Source organism: Triticum urartu, chromosome 5, assembly GCF_003073215.2.
Source record: "Triticum urartu cultivar G1812 chromosome 5, Tu2.1, whole genome shotgun sequence".
Classification (NCBI taxonomy): Eukaryota; Viridiplantae; Streptophyta; class Magnoliopsida; order Poales; family Poaceae; genus Triticum; species Triticum urartu.
This window is the reverse complement of record NC_053026.1, coordinates 445,084,757-445,097,181: the sequence shown is the minus strand read 5'-3', so window position 1 is coordinate 445,097,181 and position 12,425 is coordinate 445,084,757. Positions and strand designations below refer to the sequence as shown.

General features: G+C 47.2%; 2 protein-coding genes across 3 annotated transcripts; one reads left to right on the top strand and one right to left on the bottom strand.

Moving 5' to 3' along the window:
* Nucleotides 1-5,136: 5,136 nt before the first annotated feature.
* Nucleotides 5,137-9,485, top strand: LOC125509647 (phosphatidylinositol 4-kinase gamma 5-like). 2 transcript variants are annotated; one of them, XM_048674664.1, is made up of 3 exons: nucleotides 5,137-5,426; nucleotides 6,940-8,713; nucleotides 8,789-9,485. In XM_048674664.1, exons 2-3 carry the CDS (start codon nucleotides 7,120-7,122, stop codon nucleotides 9,070-9,072), a joined length of 1,878 nt encoding a protein of 625 aa, XP_048530621.1. In that variant the 5' UTR covers nucleotides 5,137-5,426; nucleotides 6,940-7,119; the 3' UTR covers nucleotides 9,073-9,485. The 2 variants fall into 2 exon arrangements, with proteins under 2 accessions (XP_048530621.1, XP_048530620.1); XM_048674663.1 differs by having other exon boundaries at nucleotides 6,940-9,485.
* Nucleotides 9,486-10,554: 1,069 nt separating this feature from the next.
* On the bottom strand, nucleotides 10,555-12,144 carry LOC125509648. Its single transcript, XM_048674665.1, has 4 exons — nucleotides 12,000-12,144; nucleotides 11,746-11,872; nucleotides 11,176-11,225; nucleotides 10,555-11,043 (listed from the first exon to the last, which is right to left on the bottom strand). Exons 1-4 carry the CDS (start codon nucleotides 12,075-12,077, stop codon nucleotides 10,843-10,845), a joined length of 456 nt encoding a protein of 151 aa, XP_048530622.1. The 5' UTR covers nucleotides 12,078-12,144; the 3' UTR covers nucleotides 10,555-10,842.
* Nucleotides 12,145-12,425: the final 281 nt, after the last annotated feature.

Here is a 12,425-nt window from a genome sequence, read left to right as displayed (position 1 = left end):
GAATCTGTATGTTGCATCATTTGTGCACAATGAAAACTGTATGAACCTGCATTGGATGGTGTATTTGTAGGAACGTTATCCTTTCTTCAAGGACTGTAAGTTTCCTGGGAAGTGTTCCTTTTTTCTAAAAACTCTGTTTGTCCACTGTAATATTTTGTTTACATAAGGTTTCTCTTTCCTTTTGTGGGCATAATGTCGAGACAATAATATTCAGAAAGTTGTTGTTTTAGGGAAACTGCTAACTCCATATGTCAGACGCATATAATTGTTCAGCATGCATAGTGTTCCTATGTCATTTCTATGATGTATTTGTTTCCTTTTATATCCAGTACTCTTCATTTTGGCCATGTACCTTCAAACTTAACCAAAAATGGTTTGTCTGACGACATTGTTTCAGGAGATTGTTGATATCAAACAGTAGATATGAGGGTGGCCATTTTTTTTGCAAGTTTTGCCTTTGCAGTTGATAAGACATGTGCTGGACTTACTTCCGTCTGCAATATTTTGCTAAAGTGATTCAAGGTATGTTCGATTGCTTACTTAGGATGGTTACTGAACCTCTTTGGGAACCAAGAAAGACATTCTGTATGTACAAATAACATAGGCATAAAGTTCGTTTTTACATTGAAAATCTATATATGCAATTTTCTGCAACAATCAAAAATTCATTCATTCACTTTCTGAGATGTCACACAACACCATGCTTCAAATTGTTGTCTATTTGATCCTTGTGGTAGAATCGTAGACTCATGCATAATTGCATATATACTGTGACTGGGCACGAGTACATTTGCAACATTCTAAAGGTAGTTTTTTGTGATTTTTTTACCAAAACTTTTCTTCTACAATTTATATGCATGCAGAGGATCTTCAATTGGTTTCATCATTTATCTAGGCTATATGCAAGATTGCATAATCATAGATGGTCTTACTTATGGGTAGGGGAGTTTCTAAAGGGTTAATAGGGCGTGCCAAACCCCTTTTTGTGGCCATGTTCATGTCTGAGCATGAAAAAGAAACACCAAGGCCCTATTTTGATTATCGTTTTTCTTTTAAATACACAGTTACGATGGCATTAATGTCCTTGTGATGACGGTGGTGTGTGTGATTGCATGAGGACTGCAGGTCTGTGATAATGATGATGGCAATGCCAATTTAGTTGCGGTTGCAGAGTATTGATCTAATACTCATCTGAGTATTTTTCTTAAATCTAATAAGCGAATAGATGATCATGAAGGGATGTTTAACTATAAACACGTGAACTCATTTCTTGGTATAGTGAAGTGTTCTTCCGACAGGTGACTATGTGGAGCTTTTGAAGGAAAAGGATGAACCAAGAAGCCTGGTCGATCGTCTATTGGCGGCAACCTGGTATACATGACCTCATTGACCTGCCTGAATCTTTCGATGATAGATCATTAATATGTCATAGAGGTAAAAAAAAATCTGCACTCGGTACAACCGAGCATTTTATTATGAAAGTGATGGACAATCTCTTGCATTGTCTTGTGGCTGGCCATGTAAGTATTTCATCTATAAGCATAACACATAGGCTGGCATAATTCTTGAGAGGTTATTTTTAGTCTAAACGCGTATGTATTTTTTACACTCCTAATACTTACAATTTATATTTTGTGTATTTATAGTGGTCAAGATGTGCATTTTGCGTGCACTACTGTATAAAGAGCGCTAGCTTGCTCCTACGTTTTGTTTAATTTTGGTTAGAACATCTAGATGGTGATAAAAAAGAAAAGAGTACTTTTTTTCCGTGAATACGTACACAGATTGTGCACTATTCCATTGATAGAGGGAATTAAGGGTTGTGTTCCTCGAGCTGAGCTGCGTACACGGCATGGCGCAGACAAGGACATGGTTAAGCAGAAAGCATGGGGATGCTCAGCCCCGAGAGTCATAGAATCAAATGACTGGCAAGATCATGTTCAACCCTCGACCACCCGCCTTAGCCCCCGACCTCATTCGTCCCTTGATGCCATACAAACACTCATCGGCGAGTATTCTAGGTTCCCAATTATGATGTTAGAGATCTGCACCATTTATTAATTATACTTACGAAGCACTTTTAGCACATACAATAAATTTCTCACTTTTCATCTTATATTTTATATTGATAATAGCTCCTGAATTAAACATTGTGGTTACCACTATCCCTTGGAGACATATAAGATTTTCATGTATGAAATGTTTTGTTTTTAGGAATGGGGACTCTAAAATGGACGGAGGAGGAGCTAAAGTTCAGGAGCCAAATACGGCAGGCATGTTATGTATAGAGTTTGCCAGGTATTGTTGTTCATTTCAACATCCTGTTTCCGATGTATTTTAAGTGCCATTTCTCTAGAGCTGATCTCTTACATGCTGGTAAATATGGCCTTAAAGTGCAGGTTAGTTCGAAACATACATGAGAATTTTGTATAGGAATTTATGCATCTCGATTAAATGTGTGATCATGCTGGTATTTTTTTAACAGAAGTGAACATTGCCTGCTATCTAATAGCGTCTTATATTTGCATATTAAGTATTCACATCATGATATGATCATTTAGGCCCTTCCCATACTTGGGATGCAACAATCACCATACTCTAATGGCAAAGAAAGAAAAGAAGAAAAAGTAGAGGATGCTCAAATAGGCTAACCCTAAAACACTACATGATTTAGTAATAGAGAGTAATAAAAGCATGGGTCAAGAAAATAAAGATATAATATATTTTCCTTTTATTATGCAATAAACCGTATGTTGATAGGACAAGTTTCATTCATGGTTACTCTGGCCAGAACTAAGGTTAACTTAGAGAAAGTGTGGCTTGCCGCTTGCATGCCATCCATGTCATACAAAAAAAATCTTAATTTTCCTTCATTATTTGTTAATGAATATTGCACTCCAGGAGATGAGAGAAACTCATAAAGGGGGCAAAAATGTTCCTAAAAACTGACAGACTACTCAAGCTTGCGACTCTTCAAGCATTGATGGGCTTTGTATTAAATTTCTTTACTATATGACCTTTAGACAGTCAGGGATCATCAGACAGTATAGTAATTGTGTTTTATTAAATTTCTAGAATATGGATTCAGAATTCAATATGCATATTAGTTTCATGTGGTGCTTTGATTGAGACGTGTATTACACGTGCACGCTTACTAGTAATTGCAAACTCCAGAACGTTTTTTCGAGAGATAGTAGCAGAAGACAAATAATCGTCGTGAGACAGGAGGAAGCTGCCGTCGCATGCCGCGCTGCTCCACGTACCGGGAGGGGCTCACCAGAGATTCGCCTGCCTCCCACCCCTACGGGCCACGATCCCGCGCCACCGCCGCGCTGCCGCACCCCGCGCCGGCAGCGTCGCGACTCGCGCGGGCGCGCCACCACGCACGCGAGCGACTCCACCCGCTCATCACACCGGTCCGAAGTCCGAACCCACCCCCTACAGCCTACAGCAGCCAACGTGCACCGCGGGTGAGCGGAGCACGCCAACCACGCCCGCTTCCACGCGGGGCCCAGCCCCCGGCCCCACCCCCACGGCCACGCCCGCGGTGCGCTCACCGCCTCCAGTCGCGCCGCGCCAGGTGGTGCCCGGGCATCGGGCCGGCCCGGTCAGAACAGAGCGCCGGGGGTGGTGCCATGTGCGCGGACCGGACCTGCCGTGCCGTTCTAGAGGCTTCTTCCGATCCCGAAGCAACAGACTCGCACGACGTGACGGCTCGCTAATCAATCCCCCCCTGTCGCTTTCCTCCGCGTCTTCCCGTTTTGCCCCTCTCGGCCCGTGAAATATTGTTTGCCGGACCGGGAACCCGAGGAAAGTATCGGGAGCTCTTTTTGCAAAAAAGGACGTATGCGACCCTCTTTTTGCGGACACGCACTTGGCGATGCCCACTTCTCCAGTTTTGGGTAATACCACGGCTTGCTCTTGTTTTAAGCGTTTTATAATTATACAGGGTATAATCTTTGCCCAGAAGAGAGGAGCAGGGGCAGTAATTGGAAAATGTTCCCTGCACTTGTTGTGATTAATTAACAAAAACAGCACACGTCATGTATGTATGGTGGGTGAACATATTCCCATGGAAGAAGTCCAGTTTTATGACGGTTGACAGCCATGTTGCACTAGCACGTATCTATGGATGGGAATGGATACCAGCACATGGTTTGGTTAATACAGTTTAATTATAAACTTTCAAAAAGATAGTTAATCCCACGCCGAAAAAGGCTGAACCAACTCAATTTATTTTAAATTAAGTTTAATAAATTGATTTTTAGGAAGAGACCAAGCTAGAAGCAACACATAAACATGACAATGACTTGATGGAAATGCATATTCACAGACCATCTCGAAGGAATGTGGTACATAAATACGTTGGCGTTTGTAGTTTCGCCTGTCATTCTCAATAAAATTGAGGGTCGTAAAACATAATATAGACTTTTATGATGCTGCGGTACTCAATCCAAAGAACCGCACTATCCATTAAACTTAACTTATCAAAAGTATAAACATGCTTACCTCAGAAATGGAATCAAAGAAGCATCAAAATAATACACTTAATTAATTGGTGTGTATAATTCTAACATGTTGACAAAATACTTGTAGGTTGTACCGTTCTATAACACACTATTTTTTAATTACAAAAACACATAGACACATATGCTCACATACACAAACGCACACTTATTAACATGCATACATGCACACCTTATCCATATGAGTATCTTTGAGAGACTAGGCCATCAGATTTTAAGATTGATGAAGTCATTCCAAACATCTTATAGTTGACGGATGCATCATACTGTTCAAATAATATTGCCAGAAAGAATAAAATTATTTTAAAAAATACAACCCACACATAAAATTTTATGACACAATACACAAAATTGGGTCGTAGTTCAGACGATCACACGAGCCAGCGCATACAAACTCCCAACAAACTCATAATAAATACGATACATCACAGGCCTCTGTCACCCCCTGAACGATCCAAAGCGACGACGTAGTACAACAATGTGCAAGTGGCAAAATTTCTTGTCGTGATCCCAGGAGGCAAGCCCCCCAGGAGCGCCATCCCAGGAAATATCTCCATTCCGGAGGGGCCAAATCGCAAAACCGGCCGGCTATAAGAGAGGCGCGAAGGGGTCGGCTTAACCACGGGAGTATTAGATTAACCCGTCCCTCTGGTCTACCTCGAGTTAAGCCACACCCTCACCCACTGAGCAAGGCGGAGGAGGAGGAGGAAAAAATAATTATACCGGAAAAGGACAAAGGAATCGCGCCACCGCGGGGAGGAGGAGGAGGAGGCCGTACGGCGCTGCCGCCCGCCGTCGGATCTGCGCCGGCGACTGGTCCGGCCGCCCGAGGAGGAGGAGGCGGCGGCGTCGCTCCGTCCCGTCCCCCGCCTTCGAGCGCCCAGATCCGCCGTCCCGCCGGTGAGTCCTGCAACCTCGCCTCGCGCTGGGACAGTGGTGGGATGGACGCTGTAGTCCGACGGGGATAGTGCGGGCTCGAGATGCCTCTCGGGCGAACCGGAGCTGTGCGTGCCGCTCCTGCGGAAATGCGCATCGGCTAGAGATTTCGCCTTGTTTTGCTCCCGTGTGCGGTTTGGCGCGCGATTTCTCGAAACGTCGTCCGAGGGTTTCAGTCTCTTAGGGTCTGAGCTGTGGGGGATTTGAGAATGCTTGCGATGCGTGCGTGGTGCTGCGTCCTCTGTTACTTTTGTTGGTTTTGTTCAGTCGAAATGTGTGGGATTTTGGGGTTTTTGTCTAATCGATCGGGAACACGCAGGATCCATGCGCGGGTTCGTATGTTTAAGCTGTTTACTCACGAATTTTATCGTGTCAAATCATTAGGAGTGAGTGTGGGATGCGCTACTGCGAGGTTTTATCCGAGCTCCTGCTTTGTCGTTTCCCTAGTAGTATTGTGAAACCATCTAGGCGATCTGAATAATTCGGACTAACTTGTTTTAATCTGGGTACGACCGATTGTTTTGCTGTGTATGTTTTGGTGATGGATATTTGTGAGTTCAGTAATGAAACTCTGAAATTTTAGATCTACCTATGGCTAGTGAACTATACCTACTGAGATCAGTTTAGGAACGACTACTTGCTCTCAACCACTGCCTGCAGATCTACTACTGTTTCTCTGCTATTTGAGTGATCCTTACGATTTTTTTATTAGTTCAGGATAAGGCGATATCTTCTCTTATATGAACTAAAAAAAAGTTTATCATATACAGTCATGAATCATGATCATAAGGATTGTTTGTTGTTATGAGAAGCTGTTTGCAGTTTTGATTGTTCTATTCCTGCCAAGAGTGGGAGCTAGCCTTCTATTTGTGAGTTGTATGCATGCTTATGTCTGAAATTCTAGATATTTGTATCAAATGATGATACTGTATGAATGAAGTTGAGATCTAAAGCCTACTGTCACCATGTGACCGAAATATATTTATTCCTGTCTGGGGTTTATGGTTATTGATTAAGTGAAGATGTGGAATCTAGATGTAAGGGTGGAAGAATTGTCAAGTGTATTTTAACTTTAATATGCTTAACAACTGCCCTGGGTGTATTATGTTAGTACTATTAAGAATTTTATGAAGCCATGCTATCGGCTATTGCTTGTTATGGTACAAGACTTACTAAGAAAACAGAAATACTGAAATGAGCAAACAAGAAGATCCCAAGAGGCTTTGTTTTGTGGCAGCAACTTGAGTCTATTTCCTGGTGTGCTAGACTGTTTAACTCGAAAATTTGCAGAAACTCGTGCCATTACCGTATAATAACATGTCCTTCTGTTTTGCTTCTGCGTCCTTCTCACCAGGATATATGTCCGCCATACTTCCAAAAAAATTCCTGGTTCTACATGTCTAAAAATTTATATCTAGAAAGCTTATCTTGTGCAAAACCTACGTTATTCATGGTTCATTTTTTCTTTCTTATGCAGGGTATCTACCACTGAACCGTGAGTTAAAGTGCTTTCAGTTGATGCAAGAGGGTGTGCATACATCTTCATCTATGGCCTACTATTGATTGCTCTGCAGTGATCAGTTTGAAGTCTTCCTTCTTCCTCTTGCTACGGGAGAGGTGGAAGCAGATAAAGGCAGACAGGCAGCTCAGCCATTCCATGTCCAGGGACTTGGATTGTCCTGTTCAGACACAGATGGCTGTTGCAGTCCTGGATCGGAGTTTCAGCAGTGAATATCCTGCAAGTAGCAAAACTGAGGGGAGACCATTGAGCTGGAAGAGAGTTTTTGTTCAAACTGATAATGGTTCTGTCCTGGGCATTGAACTGGAGAGGGGAGAAAATGCACACTCTGTGAAAAAAAAGCTGCAGATAGCTTTGAATGTTTCCACAGAGGAGAGCTCACTGACCTTTGGTGATCTTGTTCTGAACAATGATCTCAGCAATGTCCGCAATGACTCGCCGTTGCTCCTCACAAGGAATCAGATGCACCGGAGCAGCTCAACACCTTGTCTCTCTCCTACTGGAAACGGCGTGCAACAGCGAGACCGTAGTGGACCCATTGCTATCCTTGGATGTTCAAGCCCTTCCCCTGAGATGAAACAGCTTGCTAAGGATATTGTCAAAGCCATAAGGAATGATGTTGACCCAGTAGCTGTTAACAGTGGGATGGGTGGTGCCTACTACTTTGATAACATTTGGGGTGAACATGTTGCAATTGTAAAGCCAACCGATGAGGAACCATTTGCTCCAAATAATCCTAAAGGCTTTGTAGGGAAGACCCTTGGACAGCCAGGTCTCAAAAGGTCTGTACGAGTTGGTGAGACAGGGTTCAGAGAGGTTGCTGCTTACCTCCTTGACCATGGCAACTTTGCAAAAGTTCCTCCAACCATGCTGGTCAAGATCACACACACTGTGTTCAATGTGAATGCCACTGTTGGCTGCAATCATAAGGTGTTCCACAACAATTCACAGCCCGTGAGCAAGATTGCATCATTGCAGCAGTTCATCCCTCATGATTTTGATGCCAGCGACCATGGGACATCAAGCTTCCCTGTATCTGCTGTGCACAGGATCGGCATTCTTGACATCAGAATCTTCAACACGGACAGGCATTCGGGCAATCTTCTGGTCAGGAAAGTTGGTCCTGGGTCTGACAACTTTGGAGTGCAGACCGAACTCATTCCTATCGACCATGGTCTTTGTCTGCCCGAATGTCTAGAGGACCCTTACTTTGAATGGATTCACTGGCCGCAAGCATCCATCCCTTTCTCTGAGGAGGAACTTGAATACATTGCAAATTTGGATCCTGTAAAAGATGCTGACATGCTGCGCATGGAGCTTCCCATGATCCGCAAGGCATGTCTGCGGGTGCTGGTGCTGTCAACAATATTTCTCAAGGAAGGTGCAGCATTTGGCCTCTGCTTGTCCGAAATAGGAGAGATGATGAGCAGGCAGTTTACTGGGAAAGAAGAAGAGCCAAGTGAGCTTGAGCTTCTTTGCATGGAGGCAAGGAAGTGGGTCGAGGACAGAGAGCTATTTCTTCCAGAAGTTGGAGTTGAAGACGACGATGATGACTTCACCCAGTTCTCTCTTGACGGCGAGGATGATTCAGATGCATTTGAATCACCCTCATTCAGCAGGTTTGGTCCCATGAAGGCAAGCCACAGGAATCCACTGTCAAAGCTAGCCGAGTGTGACGAGGAGGATGATGATGACAAGGAGATGGTGAAGGATGACTCTGACCCCTTGAACGGTATGTTTCCTAAGCTGGTCCCTCCTGTCTCAAAGCTGTCCGCGTCGCTGAAGGGGTTTGGTTTCCATGGGAAAGCTAAACCCTACCGCGGAGGCATTCCGAAGACGAAGAGCAAGGTGGCTGCTAAAACTAACTATAGTGGCGAAGGTAGTATGTATCAGTCTGGAAGCAGGAGCGCGAACGAGATGCTCCCTCCCAGCGCCAGTTTTGTGAAGCTGTCGGACATGGGCTCCGAGGAGTGGACCGCGTTCCTCGACAAGTTCCAGGAGCTCCTCCCGAGCGCTTTCCGAGCACGGAAGCACGCGGCTGGCGCCGGCCCGCGCCCACTGCAGAGGCTGGGAACTTCTTGCCAGTTTTGAAGGTAATGTAGATGCAACCCAGGTGTGCAGGTGTTTTCTTCGCGGCCGCCGGAACGGAAGCAGCCCTACGCGCCTGTAGGTGTGTGTTTGGACTATGGATCGTGGAGAGGAGAAGATTAGAGGTGGTTCGATAAAAATAAAGACCGTCCCCGTTGGCATTTGATCTTCCCCGCAGAGTGTGTCTTCGTGTCTGTGCATAGCTTTAGCTTTTGACATATGGAATGGTTTGTTCTTTCTTTCGTCTGTATATATACGAAGTACGCCTACTACTACCTCGCAACGCCGGGCGCCATCACGGCTGGTGGTGCCCGGTGGTGGTCGTGTTGAGTGTTGTCGGCGCCGCCGCTGTTTCGGCTTCGCCACTGTACCATTTCCGAGACGCTTACCATAATAATAATATAGTATTATGAATATGCACCTGGATGTTGCCACGCATGTGCACGTATATATATCTAATCATCTATCATCTGTTTATGTGTCTACTTCTCTGCTTTGGCGCTTTTGATGCGTGAGTTGTTGAGAGAACATGGGATAGTATGTTGATGTGATACAAGCGAATGATCTGGAGCTTGGTTCGGGTGGTGTCAAAAGGGCCCTCCATGTGCCGTAGAAACTCGCGGGTTGGCTCCGCTGGTTCCACCGTCAGTGCGGACTGACGACTTCCCTCCAGTGTCCAGATGACCAGATGTCGACATGTCTGGTAACGGAAGCACAGATCTATTGACCCCGCCCTCTGCCCGCGACGTATGCACCTGGGAGGTTTGGACTGGACCCTGGGGAGTGTCGTCAGTCTGGTGTTTTCTACACCTGAAGTGACTTCTCCGAGCCCTTCTTTTGCCGTCAGGTTAGGTGGCCGGTCCGCATCACACGCCAGAGTGAGACCATCGTCCTCAGTGGAGGTCCCTTTCCTGCATCTGGACTGTGAACTACAGATGAAAACTGCACCGAAGAAGTCCAAGCCCATCACGTATTAGTAGATCAGAAAACTTCAAGCGAGGACGGTCGTGGGTGCAGTCGTGCAGAAGACGACGTCCGTCGCTCGGTCCAGGTGCAGGATAACAGCAACAGGTGTCTCGGCGTCTCGCTCTCACCGCCCTGATGTGGCTGCCTCCCAATGCTTCGCCGCCGCGCCGTGCGACCGTGAACTCTGATCGTCAAGCTCCTCTATTATTGGCCGGCCCTGTCGTTATCACGGCGCGGCGGCGGCATGGGGAGTTTGCGTGGTCCAGTTCGCCACGGCTGCCATTGGCCGGCCGAGAGCGCGGATGCGGGCACGCAGGCTGGCTGCTACGGCAAGGCAAGGCAGGCAGGCACTTTTCATTGGGTCTGGAAGGATCTGAGCCCTGAGATGGAAGCAACTATGATGATCGGGGCTCTGAGACGTGTAACGGCTACGATGGGCTGACCACCTTGGTCTCAACTCTGAACCCGCAAAGCATTTCTTTACGGCGAGGAGAGGACATACTGCTTGCCACAGCCACATGCTGAAAATCATGAGCTCTGTTTTCTGCAGCTTCAGAGATGAAGCTGCTGACAGACGGATTACAGGCGCCACTACCCCTCCAAGCACGGCGCAACCAAAACTGCCCATCCAACTCACCTCGATCGATCAGTTCCATTGATCGGTCGAGGTTCAGAAATGGGCTCCACGTGCGGCCCGGAGGGTCCCTCCCTACCTAGCCAAGCTAACCATGTGCTAGCTAGCCTAACGCTATCTGTATCTATGTCGTTAGGAGCCGCATCTTCTCGCTTGTGTGGACCGGCAGCTAGCTAGGGCCTCTTCTCCATGAGCTCATCCAACGGAGCGTCGTTGTTGATGGGCCGCCGGCTGTGGACGTCCACGGAGACGGAGTAGTCCATCCTCAGCACGTCGGACGCCATGGCGGCCGCGTCGCCGCCGTGGTGACGATGTCGATGGCCGCTTGCTCCCTGAAGCATGGGCCGAGCAGCTGGCCTCTTGCTCTGTTTACCCTGGAAATGAAACCGCAGCCGTCAGCACATGGCAGGAACTGAAGTTGTGTGTCGACTGTGATGTGGCCAGTGTGACGTGCAAATAATGCCTGTAATGCTGAATCATGTAAAGCGTGCGGCTGCTGAACTTGCCTCATCATGTACAAATTCAGCAGACGCCTGATCTGCTTCTTGACTTGCTCCTGCAACAACAGAAATGGCACGTATCAGCCCATCATTCAGGGTCCAGTGGTTTGCTGCCAGACAAAATAAAATCAGTACAGCTAATTGATTGCCCTTCTCTACGCGACCCATTTGCAGCACACTAATTACAGGCTCAAGTTTGGGTGATGGGGTGGTAGATTTGACAAGAATCTCTACAGTACAAGCAAAGAGCACTAGCTTATTTAACAGACGCGGAGCACTGCACTACCACTATAATTTTACTTCATGATTAAAAACAGAGCTACTACTACTGTACCACTAGCAGTAATCATCAATCAGTGGCAAGAAGCAAGAAGAAGCCTTTGCCTTTTGCCGCGCCTCAGTTATTCTTCGGCGGATGAACCCTGGGAGTGCGGTAATCGGAATGGAGCGGCACTTGGCCGTCAAACTCGCGCCTGCCGCCGCCACTCCTCCTTGGCCCGGCGCTCTCACCGCCTAACCCGACAACGGTAACCTCTACGCTTTTCTTCCCTCCGCGGGCACGGGCAGGGTTTGCACCTGTGTTGCTGGCGCCCACGGCCTCATCCCTCCCCGCTGCTCCATGCCCTCGGGCCGCCATTGCCCTCCGTCCTCTCAGGTGCCATCTCCGGCCGGTCAAGGGCACCGCGTTGTCGCCCGAGCTCTCCTGCATTTTCACGATCGAGAAGCAAGATATCAGCACTCCTCCGCCATTGCTGGCACTGCCACTTGCACGCAGTGTGAGTGTACCGTGAAGGCGTGAACAAGAAGTTACTGCGAAATTGTTTACCGACCTTGTTGTGTGCTTCGGCGGTGGAGGCAGACAGGGAGAGCAGAAGCAGCAGGAGAAGAAGGCTCCCTGCGCGCCTCATGGTCTCCTCTACTTGGCAACAAGGAGCTACCTGCTGGCACCTCTGAGCCGGACGAGCAGAGGGGAAAGGAGAGGTTTAGGTGACAGTGCAGGGGTTTTATATACCAAGGAGGCAGATTAGATCCATCCACGCCACACCGATCAGCTCAGCTCAGCTCCACCGCACACAGCTAGCGATGCTGGTCAAAGGGAGCTGCTGCATATTCAAACCCGGCACCGTCTGACGCGCCCAATATCAAACTGCTGCTGTGTGCGCTTTCCCGTTTCTTAATCCGCGGCCTGTCGCCCGCGCGCGCGCGCAGGCACCGATGCCCTGGTCCCGGCCATGGAGGACGTAGTACAGTACAGA